We start from the raw sequence: 27,747 nt of genomic DNA on the forward strand, positions 1-27,747 counted from the left end.
ACAGCAGAGATCTCTTTGCTACGCTACATTAGCATCAGAGTCCTTGGAACACTGGGCCGACAACCAACCACTACAGCTGGGGGAGGGAGGGTGGGAAAGCCAGAAAGGGAGTGAGACAGGGAGGTTGAGAGAAGGAGTTTCTCAGAGGAAAAAGGGATACTTGAGGTGTGGAGAGTGTTCTGGAGCTGTTTGGGGTTGCGTAGGGATTGTGTGGCTAGCACCAGGGCTTTTTCAGGGTCGATAACAGTAAGAGAATGGGAGAAAAAGCAGACGGAGAGAATAGACAGAGCTCTGAGTGAGCATTCAGAGCCAGGAGTCCTCATTGCGCTGCCTGTCAGTGAAAGCACACGTTGCTCCACAGTGGAGCTGAAACTGCCTCACTGCCCGGTCACTTCACATCCGATTCACCGTACAACTTCTCTGACAGAGAATTACAGGTTCTCTCTGACTACTGACTGACTCTGGGTTTGATTGAGACGGCCTCAGCAAGTTTCAGACTGGCTCTCTGATCGATTGGTATTGTCTGTGTTGACATCCAGAGTTACTGTGTCTGGGTCCAGTGGCTGGCATTTTGAGCATTCATTCTCTGTTCCCTTTGCTTCAGAAGACGGTGAGTCTGTCACTTCAGTTTGTCTCATAATGCTGTCTTTTTCTGGATGTAAACAGAAACTACTGAAACTGCATTGAGAGTTGTGGCTCTGTCAGTTGTACCCGTGGCATAACCGGCCCTGGTCAGGTGTGTGTTTGAGCCGTGTTACTTTGTCTGAGATGCACAATGTCGTACGGGAGGTAAAAATCATGTTTGGGGTCTATTCCATTACAGCACAGTCTTTGTAGATAAATAACCTGGATAGGTTTTCATCCAGATGCTTTCACCGCTCTGCTCATTTTACATTCATGGTCTCACACAATCATCATAATCGTCATCAGAAAAAAATATATTCTCTGTCCTTTAAAACTAACATGGGCAAGAGCTTGTATGTTATTATATCTCCCTTGCTCAAAATAACAACTATTTAATTCTAACCTTCCATGCTCCCCTCCACTCAGGTCCACATAAAGATCCGTGAGGACTCAGACATGGCCCAGGACTCCCTGCAGTGCCTGGCCCAGCTGGCCTCCATGCACGGCCCAATCTTCCCCGATGAGAGTGCCCAGGTCTCCTACCTGGCCCACCTGGTGGAGGGGCTTCTCAGCATGATAAATGGGTGAGTCTGTCAGAGCCTTAAACTAATTCTGGTTGGTTTCAATGGACCCAATCCAGGGCTAGAAACACTGCTGCCCTCTGTGCATGCAAGAAGCTCTAATTGAATTTGATACATGGGCCTTTATATCATGTACTGCATGATTATTATGACGGCCTGTACGTGTGTTAGTGGGATTATTTGGACTGGAGGCTGGTAGCATGAATGATGTGATTTGTATGTATTTGTTTGTATGTATCGACTTGTGTGTCCTCTCAGTTGAAGTAGTACTTAACTGAATCAACAGGGCTCTGCTCGAATGTATAAATAAAACACACACACCCACACTTGTGCTTGGAACTCGTGACTCAGTAGGCGGAGTGAGTTAGGGGCTCGCTCGCTCTCTCCGTAATCACCTATTCCTGGAGCTTTTTTCCAGTTGCATCATCGGAAAACCATGCAGGCAGGATGGCCAATCTGCAGTGGTTGAACAGCTCTGCTTGCTATTGAAATCTATCTGATAAGGTTTAGCGAGCCGCACTGTTCTAGGCAGTAGACTAGCTACGGCAGGCAGGCCTCAAAAACAGTACTCTAACTGGGGCTGTGGAAACATGGCCCTACCCGGGCAACAGGTACTGCTCAGTGCTCACACACTGGGCAGCACTGCGTCTGGTTTCATACCATGCCTGTTTCAAACATATATTTCTGAAATACTTTTTAAAATTTGTATTACATTTTTTTTCTTCCAGATTTTGAATGAAATGATCCAACATTCCTTTAAGGTTGTGTTTTGTTTGTGTCCCTCCCCCAGGATAGAGATCGAGGACTCTGAGGCGGTGGGCATCTCTAACATAATCTCCAACCTGATCAGCACATTTCCCCGTGTCATCCTGACTGCCCTGCCCAGCGAGCTCTTCACCTCCTTCATCAACTGTCTCACCCTCCTCACCTGCTCCTTCGGACGCAGCGCCGCCCTGGAGGAAGTGGTCAGCATTACACTCAATCCTTACTGCAGGAACATTACATAGTTGATCCATTCTTTTATTTTTCGTTCTGTTGCTTTGAAAACACACATTCAATGAGTCTCTCTTCTCTCGCTCTCTTTTTCTCTCTCTTCCAGCTGGATAAGGATGACATGGTATACATGGAGGCGTATGACAAGCTGTTAGAGTCATGGCTGACCCTGGTTCAGGATGATGAACATTTCCCCCGCGGCTGCTTCGTCCAGCCCGCTGTTCAGGTCTTCAATTCCTACATCCAGTGTCACCTGGCTGCGCCTGACGGCACCCGCAACCTGGTGAGACACACACACGCTTCAATCTAGACTCAAATAAGCAGTCAGTCGGCCTCCCGGGTGGCGCAGTGGTTAAGGGTGCTGTACTGCAGCGCCAGCTGTGCCACCAGAGACTCTGGGTTTGCGCCCAGGCTCTGTCGTAACCGACCGCGACCGGGAGGTCCGTGGGGCGACGCACAATTGGCCTAGCGTCGTCCGGGTTAGGGAGGGTTTGGCCAGTAGGGATATCCTTGTCTCATTGCGCACCAGTGACTCCTGTGGTGGGCCAGGCGCAGTGCACACTAACCAAGGTTGCCAGGTGCACGGTGTTTCCTCCGACACATTGGTGCGGCTGGCTTCCGAGTTGGATGCGCGCTGTGTTAAGAAGCAGTGCGGCTTGGTTGGGTTGTGTATCGGAGGACGCATGACTTTCAACCTTCGTCTCTCCCGAGCCCGTACGGGAGTTGTAGCAATGAGACAAGATAGTAGCTACTAACAATTGGATACCACGAAATTGGGGAGAAAAGGGGGGTAAAATTAAAAAATAAATAAGCAAACAAAAAACAACAAAAAATAAACAGTCAGTCAATTGTTTTTATGGGTAAATGATAGGTCAGCACTTTCAACAGTCAATCCACCGTGATCCACATCTTCTCACTCCTTTGTCATACATTCCATCACTCTTTCTTTCTGTTTTCTTTCTTCCTCGCTCTCTCTTCATCTGACTCTTCTCCTTCCTTAGTCTCGGTCCCTCTTTAATATCATGGTCTCTCTCCCTCCCTCCAGACGGTGAACGGCGTGGCATCTCATGAGGAGGATGAGATTAACGAGTTACAGGAGGATGACAGAGAGCTGTTCTCAGATCAGCTGGCCAGCATCGGCATGTTAGGACGCATAGCAGCCAACCACTGTATCCCCCTACTGACCAGGTATTAGAGGTCGACCGATTATGATTTTTCAATACCGACACCGATTATTGGAGGACAAAAAAAAGCAGATACAGATTAATCTGCCAATTATTTTGAATGTACACATTTATTTTTAAATATACAGATTTTTGTAGTAATGACAATTGCAACAATACTGAATGAACAATGAACACTTTTATTTTAACTTAATATAATACATATGGGCTTTTGGATGGGTGTTCTTAAGGTGATTCCACAGGTTGGTGGTATTTTTTGATTTAGCCTTTGCTGACCCCATGCTTACATCTTTATCACAAATAAGACACCTTGCTTTCCCTGGTGCCAATTCCATGTAATAGTCCCACACTGGTGCTCTGCTTTTCTCTGCCATCTGTAAAACACACACAGCTCTGAAGTGACAATGATACTGAAGAATCTGCTTAGGAGGCAAATACTCTCAACTGTTTGAATAAAAATAGTTTAAGTTGCCTGTGATGAATGTTGAAAACAAAACCTGTAATTTCTATATGCAGGAAATCCTATTTTAATAATGGACATGGTAAGAATTGACTACCAAAGTGCGACTCATAATTCCCATGACACCTTCTAGCAAAATCTGAAAAGCGGTTCCTTCATTCACTTATTCCATAGGATATTTTTAGATTCACTTAAAATAAGGTCTGTGTTTCGTGTAGGCTTACACCACCGTGCCAATTTTATAACTGTGTAAATATCCATAGGACAAGGTAACTCTGATCAATTGGCTAAATATAAGCGAAGATCATTTTTTTTGTAGAGTGGATTTATGAAAATATGTTGACAAACGTTACCTTATCCTAGTGAGATTTACACGGGTATCAAAACACCGAGGCGGTTTAAGCCTGAACCCTAACCTGAACGAAACACAGACCTTATTTGAAGTAGATCAAGACATTCTCTATGGAAGTCATGAACAGAGGTGGTTTAAGCCTGTACTAAACACAGACCTTATCTGAAGTAGATCAAGACATTCTCTATGGAAGACATGAACAGAGGTGGTTTAAGCCTGTACTAAACACAGACCTTATTTGAAGTAGATCAAGACATTCTCTATGGAAGACATGAACAGAGGTGGTTTAAGCCTGTACTAAACACAGACCTTATCTGAAGTAGATCAAGACATTCTCTATGGAAGACATGAACGGTAAAATAACGAAGGAACCCCTTTCAAGTTCAGCCGCAAGTTATTACAGGAATTATAACACGGCAACTATTTCTCTCTAAACCATATACCTTTGACTATTACGAGCCTGCTGCTGCCTACCACCCCTCAGTCAGACTGCTCTATCAAATATCAAATCATAGACTTAACTATAATAAACACACAGAAATACGAGCCTTAGGTCAAATCCGGGAAACTGTCACCTTGAAAACAAAAAGTTTATTCCGTTCCGTATTTTATCTAACGGGTGGCATCCATCAGTCTAAATATTCCAGTTACATTGCACAACCTTCAATGTTATGTCATAATTACATAAAATTCTGGCAAATTAGTTCGCAGCAAGCCAGGCTGCCCAAACTGTTGCATATACCCTGACTCTGCGTGCAATGAACACAAGAGAAGTGACACAATTTCACCTGGTTAATATTGCCTTCTAACCTGGATTTCCTTTAGCTAAATATGCAGGTTTAAAAAAGATATACTTGTGTATTGATTTTAAGAAAGGCATTGATGTTTATGGTTAAGTACACATTGGAGCAACAGTCGTTGATTGATTGTTTTTTATAAGATAAGTTTAATGCTAGCTAGCAACTTATCTTGGCTTACTGCATTCGCGTAACAGGCAGGCTCCTCGTGAGGCAGGTGGTTAGAGCGTTGGACTAGTTAACTGTAAGGTTGCAAGATTGGATCCCCTGAGCTGACAAGGTAAAAATCTGTCGTTCTGCCCCTGAACTAGGCAGCTAACCCACCGTTCCTAGGCCGTCATTGAAAATAAGAATGTTCTTAACTGACTTGCCTAGTTAAATTATTAAAAATCGGCAAAATCTGCGCCCAAAAATACCAATTTCCGATTGTTATGAAAACTTGAAATCGGCCCTAATTAATCGGTCGACATATAATGTGTGTGTGTGTGTGTGTGTGTATTTGATCCCCTGCTGATTTTGTACGTTTGCCCACTGACAAAGAAATTATCAGTCTATAATTTTAATGGTAGGTTTATTTGAACAGTGAGAGACAGAATAACAACAAAAAAATCCAGAAAAACGCATGTCAAAATTTGTATAAATTGACTTGTATTTTAATGAGGGAAATAAGTATTTGACCTCTCTGCAAAACATGACTTAGTACTTGGTGAAAAAACCCTTGTTGGCAATCATAGAGGTCAGATGTTTCTTGTAGTTGGCCACCAGGTTTGCACACATCTCAGGAGGGATTTTGTCCCACTCCTCTTTGTAGATCTTCTCCAAGCCATTAAGGTTTCGAGGCTGACGTTTGGCAACTCGAACCTTCAGCTCCCTCCACAGATTTTCTATGGGATTAAGGTCTGGAGACTGGCTAGGCCTCTCCAGGACCTTAATGTGCTTCTTCTTGAGCCACTCCGTTGTTGCCTTGGCTGTGTGTTTTGGGTCATTGTCATGCTGGAATACCCATCCACAACCCATTTTCAATGCCCTGGCTGAGGGAAGGAGGTTCTCACCCAAGATTTGACGGTACATGGCCCCGTCCATCATCCCTTTGATGCGGTGAAGTTGTCCTGTCACCCTTAGCAGAAAAACATCCCCAAAGCATAATGTTTCCACCTGCATGTTTGACGGTGGGGATGGTGTTCTTGGGGTCATAGGCAGCATTCCTCCTCCTCCAAACACGGTGAGTTGAGTTGATGCCAAAGAGCTCCATGTTGGTCTCATCTGACCACAACACTTTCACCCAGTTGTCCTCTGAATCATTCAGATGTTCATTGGCAAACTTCAGACGGGCATGTACAGTGGGGCAAAAAAGTATTTAGTCAGCCACCAATTGTGCAAGTTCTCCCACTTAAATAGATGAGAGAGGCCTGTAATCAACTATGACAGACAAAATGAGAAGAAAAAATCTGAAAATCACATTGTAGGATTTTTAATGAATTTATTTGCAAATTATGGTGGAAAATAAGTATTTGGTCAATAACAAAAGTTTCTCTCAATACTTTGTTATATACCCTTTGTTGGCAATGACAGAGGTAAAACGTTTTCTGTAAGTCTTCACAAGGGTTTCACACACTGTTGCTGGTATTTTGGCCCATTCCTCCATGCAGATCTCCTCTAGAGCAGTGATGTTTTGGGGCTGTTGCTGGGCAACACGGACTTTCAACTCCCTCCAAAGATTTTCTATGGGATTGAGATCTGGAGACTGGCTAGGCCAATCCAGGACCTTGAAATGCTTCTTACCAAGCCACTCCTTCGTTGCCCGGGCGGTGTTTGGGACACCTGGGAGCCAGAAATCTTTCTGATTGAGAGGGGGTCAAATACTTATTTCCCTCATTAAAATGCAAATCAATTTATAACATTTTTGAAATGCGTTTTTCTGGATTTATTTGTTGTTATTCTGTCTCTCACTGTTCAAATAAACCTACCATTACAATTATAGACTGATCATTTCTTTGTCAGTGGGCAAACGTACAAAATCAGCAGGGGATCAAATACTTTTTTCCCTCACTGTATGTGTGTGAATATATTAATTCATTCACACACACATGTGTGTGTGTGTGTGTGTGTGTGTGTGTGTGTGTGTGTGTGTACAGTTGAAATCGGAAGTTTACATACACCTTAGCTAAATACATTTAAACAAATTTTTTCACAATTCCTGATCTTTAATCCTAATAAAAATTCCCGGTCTTAGGTCAGTTAGGATCACCACTTTATTTTAAGAATGTGAAATGTCAGAATAATAGTAGATAGAGTGATTTATTTCAGCTTTTATTTCTTTCATCACATTCCCAGTGGGTCAGAAGTTTACATGCACTCAATTAGTGTTTGGTAGCATTGCTTTTAAATTGTTTAACCTCTCTAGGGTATGTGGGACGCTAGCGTAACATCCAGTGAGATTGCAGAGCGCCAAATTCAAATACAGAAATGCTCATTATAAAAATTCAGAAAAAAACACATTTTACATTAATTTCTTGTGAATCAAACCACGGTGTCAGATTTTTTTTTTTAAATGCTTTACGGCGAAAGCATACCTTACGATTATTTGAGAACATAGCCCAGTAGACAAATCATTACAAACAGTAACCAGCCAAGCAGAAGAGTTACACAACTCAGAAATAGAGAGAAAATTAATCCCTCACCTTTGATGATCTTCATATGGTTGCACTCAGAAGACATTAATTTACTCAATAAATGTTATTTTTGTTCGATAAAGTCTCTTTATATCCAAAAACCTCTGTTTTGTTCGCGTTTTCGTCAGTAATCCACAGGCTCAAACACAGTCAGAACAGGCAGACAAAAAAATCAAAATTGTATCCATAAAGTTCATAGAAACATGTTAAACGATGTTTATATTCAATCCTCAGGTTGTTTTTAGGCTAAATGATCTATAATATTTCAACCGGACAATAATGTTGTCGATATAAAAAGTAAACAAGAAAGGCTCTCTCGGGATTGCGCTTGAAAAAGCTCTGTGACGTGTCAGGGTCCACTCAGACTGGACACCATTCAGACTGGTCTTACTCCCTCATTTATCAGAATACAAGCTTGAAACCATTTTTAAAGACTGTTGACATCTAGTGGGAAGGCAGGAAGGTAGGAACTGCCATTTGAGTCCCAAGTCAATGGATACTGTAATGGCATTGAATAGAAAACTACAAAAACGAAACAACAAAAAACTACTTCCTGAAAGGATTTTTTCTGGTTTTTGCCTGCCAAATCAGTTCTGTTATACTCACAGACACTATTTTAACAGTTTTGGAAACTTTAGTGTTTTCTATACAAATCTACCAGTTATATGCATATCATATCTTCTGGGCCCAAGTAGCAGACCGTTTAATTTGGGCATGCTTTTCATCCAAAATTCCGAATGCTGCCCCCTACCCTCGAAGTTAACTTGGGTCAAATGTTTTGGGTAGCCTTCCACAAGCTTCCCACAATAAGTTAGGTGAATTTTGGCCCATTCCTCCTGACAGCTGGTGTAACTGAGTCAGGTTTGTAGGCATCCTTGCTCGCACATGCTTTTTCAGTTCAGCCCACAAATGAGGTCAGGGCTTTGTGATGACCACTCCAATACCTTGACTTTGTTGTCCTTAGGCCATTTTGCAACAACATTGGAAGTATGCTTGGGGTCATGGTCCATTTTGGAAGACCCATTTGCGACCAAGCTTTAACTTCCTGACTGATGTCTTGAGATGTTGTTTCAATATATCCACATAATTTTCCTCCCTCATGAAGCCATCTATTTTGTGAAGTGCACCAGTCCCTCCCACAGCAAAGCATCCCCACAACATGATGCTGCTACCCCCGTGCTTCATGGTTGGGATGGTGTTCTTCGGCTTGCAAGCATCCCCTTTCTCCTCCAAACATTCATTATGACCAAACAGTTCTATTTTTGTTTCATCAGACCAGAGGACATTTCTCCAAAAAGTACGATCTTTGTCCCCATGTGCAGTTGCAAACCGTAGTCTGGCTTTTCTATGGCGGTTTTGAAGCAGCGGCCTCTTCCTTGCTGAGTGGCCTTTCAGGTTATGTCAATATAGGACTCGTTTTACTGTGTATATAGATACTTTTGTACCTGTTTCCTCCAGCATCTTCACAGGGTCCTTTGCTGTTGTTCTGGGATTGATTTACACTTTTCGCAACAAAGTGTGTTCATCTCTAGGAGACAGAACTCATCTCCTTCCTGAGCGGTATGACGGCTGTGTGGTCACATGGTGTTTATACTTGCGTACTATTGTTTGTACAGATGAACGTGGTACCTTCAGGCGTTTGGAAATTGCTCCCAAGGATGAACCAAACTTGTGGAGGTCTACACTTTTTTTTCTGAGGTCTTGGCTGATTTCTTTTGATTTTCCCTTGATGTTAAGCAAAGAGGCACTGAGTTTGAAGGTAGGCCTTGAAATACATCCACATGTATACCTCCAATTGACTTAAATGATGTCAATTAGCATATCAGAAGCTTCTAAAGCCATGACATAATTTTCTGGAATTTTCCAAGCTGTTTAAAGTAGAAGACGACCGATTTAATCGGACTGGACGATTAATTAAGGCCGACTTCAAGTTTTCATAACAATCGGTAATCTGCATTTTTAGACACCGATCATGGCCGATTACATTGCACTCCACGAGGAGACTTCGCCAAACGGGTGATTTAACAAGCACATTTGCAAAAAAAGCACTGTTGTTCCAATGTGTACCTAACTATAAACATCAACGCCTTTCTTAAAATCAATACACAAGTATATATTTTTAAACCTGCATATTTAGTTAATATTGCCTGCTAACATTAATTTATTTTAACTAGGGAAATTGTGTCACTTCTCTTGTGTTCTGTGCAACAGAGTCAGGCTATATGCAGCAGTTTGGTTGCCTGGTTCGTTGCGAACTGTGTGAAAACTATTTGTTCCTAACAAAGACAACTTTGCCAAACGGGGGATGATTTAACAAAAGCGCATTTGCGAAAAAAGCACAATTGTTGCACGAATGTACATAAACCTCAATGCCTTTCTTAAAATCAATACACAGAAGTACATTTTTTAAAACCTGCATATTTAGTTAAAAGAAATCCAGGTTAGCAGGAATATTTAAACTATGGAAATTGTGTCACTTCTCTTGCGTTCATTGCACGCAGTCAGGGTATATGCAACAGTTTGGGGCCGCCTGGCTCGTTGCAAACTAATTTGCCAGAATTGTACGTAATTATGACATAACATTGAAGGTTGTGCAATGTAACTGGAATATTTAGATTTATGGATGCCACCCGTTAGATATAATACGTAACGGTTCCGTATTTCACTGAAAGAATAAACGTTTTCGAAATTATCGTTTCCGGATTTTACCATATTAATGACCTAAGGCTCATATTTTTGTGTGTTATGTTATAATTAAGTCTATGATTTGATAGAGCAGTCTGACTGAGCGGTGGTAGGCAGCAGCAGGCACGTAAGCATTCATTCAAACAGCACTTTAATGCGTTTGCCAGCAGCTCTTCGCTGTGCTTCAAGCATTGAGCTGTTTATTACTTCAAGCCTATCAACTCCCGAGATTAGACTGGTGTAACCGATGTGAAATGGCTAGCTAGTTAGCGGGGTGCGCGCTAATAGCGTTTCAATCGGTGACGTCACTCGCTCTGAGACCTTGAAGTAGTTGTTCCCCTTCCCCGCGGCTTTTGTGGAGCAATGGGTAACGATGCTTCGAGGGTGGCTGTTGTCAATGTGTTCCTGGTTCGAGCCCAGGTAGGGCCGAGGAGAGGGACGGAAGCTATACTGTTACACTTGCAATACTAAAGTGCCTATAAGAACATCCAATAGCTTTTTTACATGGCACATATTGCACTTTTACTTTCTTCTCCAACACTGTTTTTGCATTATTTAAACCAAATTTAACATGTTTCATTATTTGAGGCTAAATTGATTTTATTGATGTATTATATTAAGTTAAAATAAGTGTTTATTCAATATTGTTGTAATTGTCATTATTACAAATGAATAAAATAAATAAATTGGCCGATTTTAATCGGTATCAGCATTTTTGGTCCTCCAATAATCGGTATCGGCGTTGAAAAATCATATTCGGTCGACCTCTAGTTTAAAGGCACAGTCAACTTAGTGTATATGAACTTCTGACCCACTGGAATTGTGATACAGTGAATTATAAGTTAAATAATCTGTCTGCATACAATTGTTGGAAAAATTACTTGTCATGCACAAAGTAGATGTCCTTACCGACTTGCCAAAACTACAGTTTGTTAAGAAGAAATTTGTGGAGTGGTTGAAAAACGAGTTTTAATGACTCCAGCCTAAGTGTATGTAAACTTCCGACTTCAACTGTACATATATGTATGTATATGTACAGTTGAAGTCGAAAGTTTACATACACTTCTTAGGTTGGAGTCATTAAAACTCGTTTTTCAACCACTACACAAATTGGTTGAAAAACTCTACACACACCTCTTGCTATTAGACTATCCCCTAGCTCTGTAAACAAGAGTCTGACCTGTGTGTCTGTGTGGTTGGTCAGTCTGTTGGAGGAGCGGGTGACGCGGCTCCACGGCCAGCTCCAGAGGACCCAGCAGCACCTCATGAACTCCTCTAACCCCGGATCAGTGGACCGCAAGGTCCTGGATGACCTCTACGAAGACATCCACTGGCTCATACTGGTCTCAGGTCAGTGGATCACTGTGATCATATTTACTCAGAATAGTCCACTCAGAAAATATTTTATTTGTTTAATTATAAGGCACGATTCCCAACATAAGGCACTATCAATCAATCAAATGTATTTATAAAGCTTTTTTTACATCAGCAGATGTCACAGTGCTATACAGAACCCCAGCCTAAAAGCAATGCAGATGTAGAAGCATGGAGGCTAGGAAAAACTCCCTAGAAAGGCAGGAACCTAGAGTGGAACCTGGCTTTGAGGGGTTGCCAGTCCTCTTCTGGCTGTGCCGGGTGGAGATTATAAGAATACATGCATTAAGGACAGATTGTTCTTCAAGATTTTCAAACGTTCATAGATGACCAGCAGGGTCAAATAAAATCACAGTGGTTGTAGAGGGTGCAACAGGTCAGCACCTCAGGAATAAATGTCAGTTGGCTTTTCATAGCTGAGCATTCAGAGTTAGAGACAGCAGGTGCGGTAGAAAGAGAGCGTGTCGAAAACAGCAGGTCCGAGATAAGGTAGCACGTCCGGTGAACAGGTCAGGGTTCCATAGCCGCAGGCAGAACAGTTGAAACTGGAGCAGCAGCATGACCAGGTGGACTGGGGACAGCAAGGAGTCATCAGGCTAGGTAGTCCTGAGGCATGGTGATAGGGCCCAGGTCCTCTGGGTGAGAGAAAGATATTGCAACATAGATAATGGAGGCTGAGGCGAGTGGGGTCAGGTCACTGTGGCCCCGTCCCACGATACCCCTGGACAGGGCCAACCAGGCAGGACATAACCCCACCCACTTTGCCAAAGCACAGTCCCCACACCACTAGACGGATATCAACAGACCACGAACTTACTACCCTGAGACAAGGCTGAGTATAGCCCACGAAGATCTCCTCCATCACACAAGCCCGAGGGGGCACAAAACCGGACGGGAAGATCCAATGTGTGACTAAAGTTACACACCCCTCCTAGGGACAGTATGGAAGAGCACTAGTGAGTCAGCCCACGTAATAGGGTCAGAGGCAGAGATCCAAGTGGAGTGAGGGGAGCCAGCAAGGAAGAGACGGCAAGGGTGGTTTGTCGCTCCCCAGTGCCTTGCCACTCACTTTCGCACCCCAGGGCTCGATTACACTCAATCATAGGACCTATTGAAGTGACGAGTCTTAAGTCTTTACTGATAAGTTTAGACAGAGTCTGCGTCTCTCACATGGATAGGCAGACCATTCCATAAAACTTGAGCTCTATAGGAGAAAGCCCTGCCTCCAGCTGCATGCTTAGAAAAGGACAATAAGGAGGCCTGCGTCTTGTGACCGTTGCAAACGCGTAGGTACGTACGGCAGGACCAAATCGGAGATTAGTTAGGAGTATTGCCCTAGTCTAATCTAGAAGTGACAAAAGCTTTTCTGCATAATTTTGGGACAAAATGTTTCAGATTTTTTGCAATATTCTTGATATGTTCGTCAAAAGAGAGATCGGGGTCCTGAGTAACGCCGAGGTCCTTCAGTTTTATTTGAGACGACACCATCAAGAGTATTATTTTTTTATTTCACCTTATTTATTTCACACACTGCGACCTGGCCAAGATAAAGCAAAGCAATGCGACAAACAACAACACAGAGTTACATGGAATAAACAAGCGTACAGTCAATAACACAATAGAAAAAAAGAAAGTCTATATACAGTGTGCAAATGGCGTGAGGAGATAAGGCAATAAATTGGCCATAGTAGCAAAGTAATTACAATTTAGCAAATTAACACTGGAGTGATAGATGTGCACATGATGATGTGCAAGTAGAAATACTGGTGTGCAAAAGAGCAGAAAAGTAAATAAAAACTATGGGGATGAGGTAGGTACAGTGCCTTGCGAAAGTATTCGCCCCCTTGAACTTTGCCACATTTTGCCACATTTCAGGCTTCAAACATAAAGATATAAAACTGTATTTTTTGTGAAGAATCAACAACAAGTGGGACACAATCATGAAGTGGAACGACATTTATTGGATATTTCTAACTTTTTTAACAAATCAAAAACTGAAAAATTGGGCGTGCAAAATTATTCAGCCCCCTTAAGTTAATACTTTGTAGCGCCACCTTTTGCTGCGATTACAGCTGTAAGTCGCTTGGGGTATGTCTCTATCAGTTTTGCACATTGAGAGACTGACATTTTTTCCCATTCCTCCTTGCAAAACAGCTCGAGCTCAGTGAGGTTGGATGGAGAGCATTTGTGAACAGCAGTTTTCAGTTCTTTCCACAGATTTTCGATTGGATTCAGGTCTGGACTTTGACTTGGCCATTCTAATACCTGGATATGTTTAATTTTGAACCATTCCATTGTAGATTTTGCTTTATGTTTTGGATCATTGTCTTGTTGGAAGACAAATCTCCGTCCCAGTCTCAGGTCTTTTGCAGACTCCATCAGGTTTTCTTCCAGAATGGTCCTGTATTTGGCTCCATCCATCTTCCCATCAATTTTAACCATCTTCCCTGTACCTGCTGAAGAAAAGCAGGCCCAAACCATGATGCTGCCACCACCATGTTTGACAGTGGGGATGGTGTGTTCAGCTGTGTTGCTTTTACGCCAAACAAAACGTTTTGCATTGTTGCCAAAAAGTTCAATTTTGGTTTCATCTGACCAGAGCACCTTCTTCCACATGTTTGGTTTGTCTCCCAGGTGGCTTGTGGCAAACTTTAAACAACACTTTTTATGGATATCTTTAACCTTTCTGATCTCCCCATCCCGGATCCGGGATCGTGAATACAGACTCAAGCTCATTACCATAACGCAACGTTAACTATTCATGAAAATCGCAAATGAAATGAAATAAATATGCTAGCTCTCAAGCTTAGCCTTTTGTTAACAACACTGTCATCTCAGATTTTCAAAATATGCTTCTCAACCATTGCAAAACAAGCATTTGTGTAACAGTATTGATGGCTAACGTAGCATTTAGCATTAGCATTCAGCTGGCAACATTTACACAAAAAAACAGAAAAGCATTCAAATAAAATCATTTACCTTTGAAGAACTTCAGATGTTTTCAATGAGGAGACTCAGATAGCAAATGTTCAGTTTTTCCTGAAAGATTATTTGTTTAGGACAAATCGCTCCGTTTTCTGCGTCACGTTTAGCTATGAAAAAACCCCTGTATCCAGGATTGTGTAAATCTATCAGCAAGCTCATTAGCATAACACAACGTTAACTATTCATGAAAATCGCAAATGAAATGAAATAAATATGCCATCTCTCAAGCTTAGCCTTTTGTAAACAACATTGTCATCTCAGATTTTCAAAATATGCTTCTCAACCATAGGAAAACAATCATTTGTGTAAAAGTAGCTAGCTAGCGTTAGCATTTAGCGTTAGCATTTAGCGTTAGCATTAACGTTAGCATCCAGCACGCAACATTTCAACAAAAACATAAAAGCCTTCAAATAAAAGAATTTACCTTTGAAGAACTTCTGATGTTTTCAATGAGGATACTCTCAGTTAGATAGCAGATGCTCAGTTTTTCCAAAAAGATTCTTTGTGTATTAGAAATAGCTCCGTTTTATACATCACATTTGGCTACCAAAAAAAACAGAAAATTCAGTCCTCAAAACGCGAACTTTTTTCCAAATTAACTCCATAATATCGACTGAAAACATGGCAAACGTTGTTTAGAATCAATCATCAAGGTGTTTTTCACATCTCTTCATTGATATATCGTTCTTGGACACATGGTTTCTCCCCTATATCAAATGGAAAAGTACAAGCAGCTGGCAATTGCGCACCGAATTCCACGCAGGACACCAGGCGGACACTTGGAAAATGTAGTCTCTTATGGTCAATCTTCCAATGATATGCCTACAAATACGTCACAATGCTGCTAAGACCTTGGGCGAACGACAGAAAGTGTAGGCTCATTCCTTGCGCAATCACAGCCATATAAGGAGACAATGGAAAACAGAGCTTCAGAAATTCTGCTAATTTCCTGGTTGATGCATCATCTTGTTTTCGCCTGTAGAATGAGTTCTGGGGCACTTACAGACAAAATCTTTGCAGATTCTGAAACTTCAGAGTGTTTTCTTTCCAAAACGGTCAAGAATATGCATAGTCGAGCATCTTTTCGTGACAAAATATCGCGCTTAAAACGGGAACGTTTTTTATCCAAAAATGAAATGGCGCCCCTAGAGATCTAACAGGTTAAGAAATGGCTTTCTTCTTGCCACTCTTCCATAAAGGCCAGATTTGTGCAATATACGACTGATTGTTGTCCTATGGACAGTCTCCCACCTCAGCTGTATATCTCTGCAGTTCATCCAGAGTGATCATGGGCCTCTTGGCTGCATCTCTGATCAGTCTTCTCCTTGTATGAGCTGAAAGTTTAGAGGGACGGCCAGGTCTTGGTAGATTTGCAGTGGTCTGATACTCCTTCCATTTCAATATTATCGCTTGCACAGTGCTCCTTGGGATGTTTAAAGCTTGGAAAATCTTTTTGTATCCAAATCCGGCTTTAAACTTCTTCACAACAGTATCTCGGACCTGCCTGGTGTGTTCCTTGTTCTTCATGATGCTCTCTGCGCTTTTAACGGACCTCTGAGACTATCACAGTGCAGGTGCATTTATACGGAGACTTGATTACACACAGGTGGATTGTATTTATCATCATTAGTCATTTAGGTCAACATTGGATCATTCAGAGATCCTCACTGAACTTCTGGAGAGAGTTTGCTGCACTGAAAGTAAAGGGGCTGAATAATTTTGCACGCCCAATCTTTAAGTTTTTGATTTGTTACAAAAGTTTGAAATATCCAATAAATGTCGTTCCACTTCATGATTGTGTCCCACTTGTTGTTGATTCTTCACAAAAAAATACAGTTTTATATCTTTATGTTTGAAGCCTGAAATGTGGCAAAAGGTCGCAAAGTTCAAGGGGGCCGAATACTTTCGCAAGGCACTGTAGATTGAATGTGCTATTTACAGATGGGCTATGTACAGCTGCAGCGATCGGTTCGATGCTCAGATAGCTGAAGTTTAAAGTTAGTGAGGGAAATGTAAGTCTCCAGTTTCAGCAATTGTTGCAATCTGTTCCAGTCATTGGCAGCAAAGAACTGGAAGGAAAGGCGGCCAAAGGTGGTATTGGCTTTGGGGATGACCAGTGAGAGATACCTGCTGGAGCGTGTGCTACGGGTGGGTGTTATCGTGACCAGTGAGCTGAGATAAGGCGGAGCTTTACCTAGCAAAGACTTATAGATGACCTGGAGCCAGTGGGTCTGGCAACGAATATGTAGCGAGGGCCAGCCGACTAGAGCATACAGGTCGCAGTGGTGGGTGGTATATGGAGCTTTGGTGACAAAACGGATGTCATTGTGATAGACTGAAACCAGTTTTCTGAGTAGAGTGTTGGAGGCTATTTTGTAAATGACATCGCCGAAGTCGAGGATCGGTAGGACAGTCAGTTTTACGAGTGTATGTTTTGCGGCCTGAGTGAAGGAGGCTTTGTTGTGAAATAGGAAGCTGATTCTAGATTTAATTTTGGATTGGAGATGTTTAATATGAGTCTGGAGGAGAGTTTACAGTCTAACCAGACACCTAGGTATTTGTAGTTGTCCACATATTCTAAGTCAGAATCGTCCAGAGTAGTGATGCTAGTTGGGCGAGCGGGTGCGGGCAGCGAACGGTTGAAAAGCATGCATTTAGTTTTACTAGCGTTTTAAGAGCAGTTGGAGGCCACGGAAGGAGTGTTGTATGGCATTGAAGCTCGTTTGGAGGTTTGTTAACACAGTGTCCTAAGAAGGGCCAGATGTATACAGAATGGTGTTGTCTGCGTAGAGATGGATTAGGGAATCTCTTGCAGCAAGAGCGACATCGTTGATATATACAGAGAAAAGAGTCAGCCCGAGAATTGAACCCTGTAGTACCCCCATAGAGACTGCCGGAGGTCCGGACAACAGGCCCTCCGATTTGACACACTGAACTCTGCCTGAGAAGTAGTTGGTGAACCACGCGAGGCAGCTATTTGAGAAACAAAGGCTGTTGAGTCTGCCGATAAGAATACGGTGATTGACAGAGTCGAAAGCCTTGGCCAGGTTGATGAATACGGCTGCACAGTATTGTCTTTTATCGATGGCCGTTATGATATCGTTTAGTACCTTGCGCGTGGCTGAGGTGCACCCGTGACCAGCTCGGAAACCGAATAGCACAGAGGAGAAGGTGAATTTCGAAATGGTCAGTGATCTGTTTATTAACTTGGCTTTCGAAAACTTTAGAAAGGCAAGGCAGGATGGATATAGGTCTTTAACAGTTTGGGTCTAGAGTGTCACCACCTTTTGAAGAGGGGGATGACCACGGCAGCTTTCCAATCTTTAGGGATCTCAGACGATACGAAAGAGAGGTTGAACAGACTGGTAATAGGGGTTGCAACAATGACGGTGGATAATTTTAGAAAGAGAGGGTCCAGATTGTCCAGCCTAGCTGATTTGTACGGGTCCAGGTTTTGCAGCTCTTTCAGAACATCTGCTTTCTGGATTTGGGTGAAGGAGAAGCTGGGGAGGCTTGGGCAAGTAGCTGCGGGGGATGCGTCGCTATTGGTTGGGGTAGCCAGGAGGAAAGCATGGCCAGCCGTAGAGAAGTGCTTATTGAAATTTTCAATTATCGTGGATTTATCGGTGGTGACAATGTTACCTAGCTTCAATGCAGTGGGCAACTGGGTGGAGGTGCTCTTATTCTCCTTGGACTTTAGTGTCCCAAAACTTTTTAGAATTAGTGCTACAGGATGCAAATTTCTATTCTAAAAAGCTAGCCTTTGCTTTCCTGACTGACTGCGTATTGTATTGGTTCCTGACTTCCCTGGAAAGTTGCATATCGCGGGGACTATTCGATGCTAGCGCAGTCCGCCACAGGATGTTTTTGTGCTGGTTGAGGGCAGTCAGGTCTGGAGTGAACCAAGGGCTTTATCTGTTTTTAGTTCTGCATTTTTGTCAGCTCCAACAGCAGATTTCATTATTTTTTGGGGCCTAGAACTAACTTCTCTGTTTTGTCAGTTTAAACGAGAGTAAAATTGCCTCCAACCACTTTATTTTTACATTTAAAAAAAATGTTTTTTAAACCTTTATTTCACTAGGCAAGTCAGTTAAGAACAAATTATTATTTACAATGATTTACAATGATAGCCTAGGAACAGTGTGCACTGCCTTGTTCATGGGCAGAACGACTGATTTTTTTTTACCTTGTCAGCTCGGGGATTCGATCAAGCAACCTTTTGGTTACTGGCCCAACGCTCTAGACACTAGGCTACCTTCCGCCCCATCCTTATGTCTGAAACACAGGGATCCAGGGTAGGGAATATTGGGGCTTCACCATGTTTCATCCAAATGTACAGCTGTGTGTCGTCCACATAGTGAAAGTTGACATTATTTTTCCGGATGACATCACCAAGAGGGAGAGAGGGAAGGGGTGTGTGTGTAGTGGTCCTAAAACAGAACCTAGTGTTGTTTACATGCTCATTTACATCAGTGGTCCCTTGTTGTTTTATGCATGGATTTATTGTGTAACAAATCTTTTTAGCATTCAGTCCGTTTTATTGACCATTAGCATAAAATGAAACCTAACTGCACTCTGGGGGGCATCGACTATGTCCTTAGATCTCCTTAGTTGTTTTTAGGGACTAAATTTAGGCTGGGAGGCACACTGCGCTGGTGTATTGGTGCATGGCAGGAATGTTGCACAACTGGTGGCCTGGCCCTCCACGAACCAACTGCTTTGCTGTATAGTACATTTTAGCATTCCCATTGGCTACAGAATTCCCCTTCAGTGCATAACTCAATTTGCGCCCCTAGTTGGTTCTCTCTTAGTGTGCTCAGAGTTTGATGTTTGCTCTGTTTGACAACGTTTTCTTATTAAGTGCCTCCATAATGGATTGTTTCTGGCTGGTCCTAGTTGTAATTGTGAATGCAAGTGATTTGTGTGTTCCAGGCTACCTCCTGGCAGATGACCCTCAGGGTGAGACTCCTCTGATCCCGGCTGAGGTGATGGAGTATTCTATCAACCACTCTACTGAGGTAGACATCAACACCACCTTGCAGATACTGGGCTCTCCTGGAGAGAAGGCCTCCTCTATCCCAGGATGCAACAGGACAGACTCCGTCATCAGGTAAGGGAGGGACTACTTAATTGCAAACACCTAGTTTCGTATCAAATTCCCAGATCTAAATTGGATGGCTGGTTTGAAAGGAATGACTAAAACCAACAGACACTCAGGCCCTCGTCAGTGGACCAGAGTTGCTCATCTCCGCTATAAATCCATCAACTAATGGGTCTAAAACGCACTGTCTCAGTCAGTGATCTAATGAACAGCTTGGACAGTCTCCCATCACTGTCTGTCAGTGATCTAATGAACAGCTTGGACAGTCTCCCATCACTGTCCCAGTCAGTGATCTAATGAACAGCTTGGACAGTGTCCCATCACTGTCCCAGTCAGTGATCTAATGAACAGCTCCCCCCACTGTTTACAGAAGCTGAGCTCTAAGTGGTGTACTTGTTAACTGGTTGTAGTGCTCTGTCACGTTCACACCAGTGCGCTGTCTGTCCGGAGTGTGCCTTGTAAAAACCTACTGTCCCGTGGCATGGCAGCAGCCTTTCCCTTATAGTATTTTCCAGACGGGGCACAAAGGTCCACATATCACTACACAAGCCATCTGGCACAGAAACTGTCCATTGAAGCCAACAGAAGGCTTTTTAAGCGGCAACAGATCTAGGTATTGGTTCCTCTCACCACCAGTACAGTACAATGGTAGGGGGAATATTACGTACAGTGCAGGGCCAATGAGCCACCCGTGGGTGTGGCCACACCCTTTTGGGAGTGGCCCCCTGGGGGTGTGGTGCCAGCGCCACAGAGGGGGAATGCCCTGGTACAGACCGAGCCATGCTAGCCTCTCTCACACACACACACACACACACACACACACACACACACACACACACACACACACACACACACACACACACACACACACAGGATCTTGGACACACACATGATGGCGGCCTAGCCAGCCTTAGAGCAGCACCAGCCCTCCCAGCCCCAGACCACCACTCCCCAACATTAATTTAAGGCATGGCCAGGTGCTGCTAAGACTAGTAGGGGGCTGGGGTAGTGTGTGCGTGTCTGCACGCGTGCTTTTGGTGTCGGGGGTACATGGGCAATCATATAGGGAATTTGAGGTGGTGGGGGTCGTGATAGTGGGTTCTGGATTGTTCTTTGTGGGGGCAAGGGGGCACAGAGGAATGGAAAGGCAAGAGGCCGGGCATCAGATTTCCTAATAACACTGTGCGACCCCGGCTCTGTTAATGTCAATGGGCTTTTGTTTTTGCAAACAATGTGAAACAGTGCACTGTCATGCTGCGTGGGCACGTACTGAGGCCCATCTCTTACATACGGAACACTAAGCTGCACTAAGCCCTCTATCTCTCTGGACTTTGTCACGTGTGGGTCAACGTGGTCATTTGTTGTCAGAGTTACTGAAATGAACAGACTAAATCCCTACCTCTTTCTTTTGTTCTTCCCCTTCCCTCCTCTTGCTCATCCTGGCCTTGGCTTCTTATTACAATTCATCCACCTCTTTTTCCTCCTCTCACTTCCCTTGCTATCACACTCTCCTTTTTTCCTTCTCTCTCTTTTGCCATTTCTTTCTCTTTAACCTCTATCATTCCTTCACTCTCCCTGTCCCCTCTCTCAGGTTGTTGTCAGCGGTGTTGAGGACGTCAGAGGTAGAGTCCAGGGCCACCAGGGCCAGTCTGACAGAGCTGCTCAGCCCTCAGATGGGGAAGGACATTGTCTGGTTCCTCAAACGCTGGGCTAAGACTTACCTACTGGTGGATGAGAAACTCTACGGACAGGTACAACTACCACCAGACTAGGGATGTGACAAATGGAGAAAAAAATCTTAATGTTTAAGCTGCCATTTTTTTACGGTTTTCCGTTAAAACAATAAGACAAATTCACACAGTTCCATGTGAATTCACAATGCAGATGGTCTATATCGCGCTTCCCGCTGACAGAATACATTATTTATGCTGCTGGTTCTTTTCAGGAGTGTAGCGCGTGTAGCTTGTTGTCGTCCAATCACAAGTCATCAAACCGGCACTAGGCTACAGTCATAGAGCTAGATCCTCCAAGTGGCAAGTTATTAGGATATTTCTAGGCTAATCAATGGAAGATGGAATTAAAAATGTTAAAAAGTTAAATGAGAAGGACCGGCTACAACACCAAGAGCCAACAGGTAGTAATAATTTGAATGGATTTGTTGTTATTCACTGTAGGATTCGGAAGGGGAGAAAGTTATGTAGTCTCAATCACCCTAGCTAACATTAGCTAGCTCCTTATCTCAGTTTTAGGCAGTCAAGACAGTGATACTATGTAATCAGATGAGATGATAAATACAGTGCTGTCGGGAAGTATTCAGACCTGTTAACTTTATCCACATTTTGTTACGTTACAGCCTAAATAGTTTTTTCCCCCCTCAATCTACAAACAATCCTTAATGACAGTGAAAACAGGTTTAGAAATGTTTGCAAATTTATAAAAAGTTAAAAACATCTTATTTATATAAGTATTCAGACCCTTTGCTATGAGACTCGAAATTGAGCTCCAGTGCATCCTGTTTCCATTGATCATCCTTGAAATGTTTCTACAGCTTGTGGTAAATTCTCATTGCTAGAGGCATCTCTACAGACACCCTGGTTCGAATCCAAGCATTACCTCAACCGGCCGTGATTGGGAGTCCCATAGGGCGGCACGCAATTGGCACAGCGTTGTCCGGGTTTGGCCGGTGTAGTAGGCAGTCATTGTAAATAAGAATTTGTTCTTAACTGACTTGCCTAGTTAAATCAATTTTAAAAAGTCGCTTTTTCCTCCTAACGTTACAGGATTGTTTCATTAGGTTTTTGTAACCTTTTTATTTTCACTTTATGATGAGGATCGGTACCTGTTAGTGGTAGTTTTGTGATTTTACATTTTGTAATAAAAAAAGATATACTCTACCGTTAAAGTTTGGGGTCACTTAGACATGTCTTTGTTTTTCATGAAAACATACATGAAATGAGGTGCAAAATTATTAGGAAATAGTCAAGACTGACAAGGTTATAAATATTTTTTAATTAGTAATAATTGTGTCCTTCAAACTTTGCTTTCATCAAATAATCTTCCATTTGAAGCAATTACAGCCTTGCAGACCTTTTGGAATTCTATTTGACAATTTGTGTAGGTAATCTGAAGAGATTTCACCCCATGCTTCCCGAAGCACCTCCCACAAGTTGGATTGGCTTGATGGGCACTTCTTACGTACCATACGGTCAAGCTGCTCCGACAACTGCTCAATATGGTTGAGATCCGGTGATTGTGCTGGCCACTCCCTTATAGACAGAATACCAGCTGACTGCTTCTTCCTTAAATAGTTATTGCATAGTTTGGAGCTGTGCTTTGGGTTATTGTCCTGTTGTAGGAGGAAATTGGCTCCAATTAAGCGCTGTCCACAGGGTATGGTGTTGCAAAATGGAGTGATAGCATTCCTTCTTCAAGATCCCTTTAACACTGTACAAATCTCGCACTTTACCACCACCAAATCACACCCAGACCATCATATTGCCTCCACCATTCTTGACAGATGGCGTCAAGCAGTCCTCCTGTATCTTTTAATTTTTTCTGCGTCTCACGAATGTTCTTCTTTGTGATCCGAACACCTCAAACTTAGATTGGTCTGTCCATAACACTTTTTTCCAATCTTGCTCCGTCTAGTGTCTGTGTTCTTTTGCCCATCTTAATCATTTATTTTTATTGGCCAGTCTGAGATATGGCTTTTTCTTTGCAACTCTGCCTAGAAGGCCAGAATCCCGGAGTCGCCTCCTCACTGTTGACGTTGAGACTGGTGTTTTGAGGGTACTATTTAATGAAGCTGCCAGTTGAGGACTTGTGAAGCGTCTGTTTCTCAAACTAGACCCTCTAATGTACTTGTCCTCTTGCTCAGTTGTGCACCGGGGCCTCCCACTCTTTATATTCTGGTTAGAGCCAGTTTGCACTGTTCTGTGAAGGGAGTAGTACACAGCGTTGTACGAGATCTTCAGTTTCTTGGCAATTTATCGCATGGAATAGCCTTCATTTCTCAGAACAAGAATAGTCTGACGAGTTTCAGAAGAAAGTTCTTTGTTTCTGGCCATTTTGTGCCTGTAATCGAACCCACAAATGCTGATGCTCCAGATACTCAACTAGTCTAAAGAAGGCCAGTTTTATTGCTTCTTTAATCAGAACAACAGTTTTCAGCTGTGTTAACATAATTGCAAAAGGGTTTTCTAATGATCAATTAGCCTTTTCAAATTATAAACTTTGATTAGCTAACACAACGTGGCATTGGAACACAGGAGTGATGGTTGCTGATAAATGACCTCTGTACGCCAATGTAGATATTCCATAAAAAATCTGCCGTTTCCAGCTACAATAGTCATTTACAACATTAACAACATTAACATCTACACTGTTTCTGATCAATTTGATGTTATTTTAATGGACAAAAAAATAGCTTTTCTTAAAACAACAAGGACATTTCTAAGTGTCCCCAAACCTTTGGACGGTAGTGTATCTTCAGGTAGTTTTTTTTTTCTCTTAACGTTAAAGATCACAATTTTGTTGAAACGTTCATACACCAGACACCACTGTCTGATTTGTCTTAATGTGGTCATCCATAATAACACTTCTCACTCCAACCCTCTGAGTGTGAAGGCCCTATAACATGGTGCGGCAGGTAGCCTAGTGGTTAGAGCGTTGGGCCAGTAAACGGAAGGTTGCTCGATCGAATCCCAAAGCTGACAAGGTCGAGCAACCTTCCGTTTACTGGCCCAACGCTCTAACCACTAGACTACCTGCCGCACCATGTTATAGGGCCTGTCATTCTGACCCTGAACAAGTCTATACTGACTTGCCTAGTTAAACAAAGTTGAAATATAACACTGGCATGGTAATGGACTTGGCATGGATTTGACAGATGACTTCATAAATAGTCTTTGTGACATTAACTGATGAGGAGGCGGCCACTGGACACTTGAGGTAAAAATGCCAGGGATTGTCCATCACTGTCTACAGTAGCTACGCTCTGAGAGCTCTTTTAAGTGTTCTTAAAGTATCCCTGTAAAGGCCTCCTTGTAGAGTTCTGTTATGTTTACACCACCAGTGTAATTTCACCTTAACACCAGTGTACTCTCTGTAAGTGTGTCTTGTAAAACCGGGTTTGCTGTGGGTCATGGCATGGTGTGGAGCAGTGCAGTATACCACTGGACTGGACCGTACAGACAGTTGACTGACATCAGCTGCCATGGCTATTTATGATGTGATCTGTTCAAGTGTTGCAGTGATTTTCATCTATGCCTCAAACCATTTCACACCTATCTTTCTCACTCTTTTCATTCCTCCTTCAGATCAGTATACCACTGAGCACTGCGTTCGGGGCCGACACGGAGGGGGCCCAGTGGATTGTGGGATACCTGCTGGAGAAAGTGATCAACAACCTGTCTGTGTGGAGCTCTGAACCTGAACTGGCTAACGACACGGTGGAGCTACTGGTCTGTCTGGTGGAGAAGAGGGAGAGGTCCGACACTGACTTATGTATCCCAACTTGAACAATGCACACACACACATCTAGTTAGCAAATGTGCCTAAACGTTGGTGCTTGAAACAACTACCCCTTGTGGTGGAGTGATAGTAGATGAGAAAATGTATCTCGCCAATGATTATCACATGCCAACAAACCTTTCTCCATCCCTCCTCTCTCAGGGCTAACATAGTGGTGCAGTGTGAGAACTGGTGGAACTTGGCAAAGCAGTTTGCCAGCCGCAGCCCTCCCCTGGACCTGCTGTCCAGCTCAGTACAAAGGACCCTGATGAAGGCCCTGGTTCTAGGGGGCTTCGCACACATGGACTCAGACACCAAGCAGCAATACTGGACCGAGGTAGGGAATCCTATAGAACCCCAAAGAACACAGAACCTGCCTATTTCTAAAATGTATCTTATTAAAATGTGATTTTAAACCTAACCATACTGATAACCTTAAGCCTAACCTTACATTTAAATTAAGACCAAAAATACAAATTGTTTTCATGAATTTTTACAATCTGCCAATTTGGATTTTGTGTCCATGGTAACTCTTGGAAACCCTACCAAACAGTGCTCACCTTACTGCTGTCACCCACCCACCCAGTCAGCAACGATGGTATTAACTAATGATGTTTTAGGTACTGCTGTGTGCTTCCATCTTGTCAGTACGTACTTCATGTCCCACATCTCATCAATTGTTGCAGTAATGTATGACAGTGTGTTCATAGACGTCCAACAATCTGTTGTTAACGCTATGTGTCGTGTTTGAGAGCTCACGCTTGCAGAGCAATCATTTTAATATTTCTTCATCAGGGCCGTCTGTTTTTCCACATGGCATCTTGTATTCTGGTTCTAGATATGCCATTAAGGCAAGGTTCCCCAACTGGTGGCCCGCGGGACGAATTTGGCCCGCGAGTGGTTTCATTTGGCCCCCCATGTTTTCTTAGCCCGCAAATGTTTTTTTTTTTTTACATAGACTAAAAACACCAGCAAATCAAAGCGATTTTTTTTTTACATTTTGGAAATCTGTTCAAAAGTATTCCCACACATAAGAGATATGTGATTGTATACAAATGTAAGCAAGGTTTGAAATTCATCTCTGTTTGGGCTTCTTGCGGTCAATTTGTAATTACAGCTAGTCGGAAATGTACATACACCTTAGCCAAATACATTTAAACTCAGTTTTTCACAATTCCTGACATTTAATCCTTGTAAAAATGTCCTGTCTAAGGTCAGTTAGGATCACCACTTTTATTTTAAGAATGTGAAATGTCAGAATAATAGTAGTGATTTATTTCAACTTTTATTTCTTTCATCACATTCCCAGTGGGTCAGTAGTTTACATACACTCAATTAGTATTTGGTAGCATTGCCTTTAAATTGTTTAACTTGGGTCAAACGTTTCAGCTAGCCTTCCACAAGGTTCCTACAATAAGTTGGGTGAATTTTGGCCCATTCCTCCTGACAGAGCTGGCGTAACTGAGTCAGGTTTGTCGGCCTCCTTGCTCGCACACGCCTTTTCAGTTCTGCTCACAAATTTTCTATAGGATTGAGGTCAGGGCTTTGTGATGGCCACTCCAATACCTTGACTTTGTTGTCCTTAAGCTATTTTGCCACAATTTTGGAAGTATGCTTGGGGTCATTGTCCATTTGGAAGACCCATTTGCAACCAAGCTTTAACTTCCTGACTGAGGTCTTAAGATGTTGCTTCAATATATTCACATAATTTTCCTACCTCACGATGCCATCTATTTTGTGAAGTGCACCAGTCCCTCCTGCAGTAAAGCACCCCCACAACATGATGTTGCCATCCTTTTGCTTCACGGTTGGGATGGTGTTCTTCGGCTTGCAAGCCTCCCCCAAACATAACGATGGTCATTATGACCAAACAGTTCTATTTTTGTTTCATCAGACCAGAGGACATTTCTCCAAAAAGTACGATCTTTGTCCCCATGTGCAGTTGCAAACCGTAGTGTGGCTTGTTTATGGCGGTTTTGGAGCAGTGGCTTCTTCCTTGCTGAGCGGCCTTTCAGGTAATGTCGATATAGGACTTTACTGTGGATATAGATACTTTTGTACCTGTTTCCATCTTCACAGGGTCCTTTGCTGTTGTTCTGGGATTGATTTGCACTTTTCACACCAAAGTAAGTTCATCTCTCGGAGACAGAATATGTCTCCTTCCTGAGCGGTATGAAGGCTGCATGGTCCCATGGTGTTTATACTTGCGTACTATTGTTTGTACAGATGAACATGGTACCTCCAGGTGTTTGGAAAATGCTCCGAAGGATGAACCATACTTGCCTTGACTGATTTTCTTTTGATTTTCCCATGATGTCAGGCACTGAGTTTGAAGGTAGGCCTTGAAATACATCCACAGGTACACCTCCAATAGACTCAAGGGATGTCAATTAGCCTATCAGAAGCTTCTAAAGACATAATTTTCTGG

The 27,747-nt window shown here is 42.8% G+C and overlaps 1 protein-coding gene across 3 annotated transcripts in view; it reads left to right on the top strand.

Annotated features, from left to right (window-relative positions):
• LOC110501679 (exportin-4) overlaps positions 1–27,747 on the top strand; it is a 56,708-nt gene that overhangs the window by 23,368 nt on the left and 5,593 nt on the right. For all 3 annotated transcript variants that reach the window (XM_021579408.2, XM_021579407.2, XM_021579409.2), the window contains exons 8-16: positions 1,051–1,208; positions 1,996–2,170; positions 2,305–2,481; positions 3,244–3,386; positions 11,553–11,698; positions 19,640–19,817; positions 21,400–21,559; positions 25,127–25,296; positions 25,482–25,656. In XM_021579408.2, coding sequence (XP_021435083.1) covers positions 1,051–1,208; positions 1,996–2,170; positions 2,305–2,481; positions 3,244–3,386; positions 11,553–11,698; positions 19,640–19,817; positions 21,400–21,559; positions 25,127–25,296; positions 25,482–25,656 — 1,482 coding nt within the window. The remainder of the gene's footprint in view (positions 1–1,050; positions 1,209–1,995; positions 2,171–2,304; positions 2,482–3,243; positions 3,387–11,552; positions 11,699–19,639; positions 19,818–21,399; positions 21,560–25,126; positions 25,297–25,481; positions 25,657–27,747) is intronic.

The sequence above is a fragment of the Oncorhynchus mykiss genome, chromosome 22 (assembly GCF_013265735.2).
Source record: "Oncorhynchus mykiss isolate Arlee chromosome 22, USDA_OmykA_1.1, whole genome shotgun sequence".
NCBI lineage: Eukaryota > Metazoa > Chordata > Actinopteri > Salmoniformes > Salmonidae > Oncorhynchus > Oncorhynchus mykiss.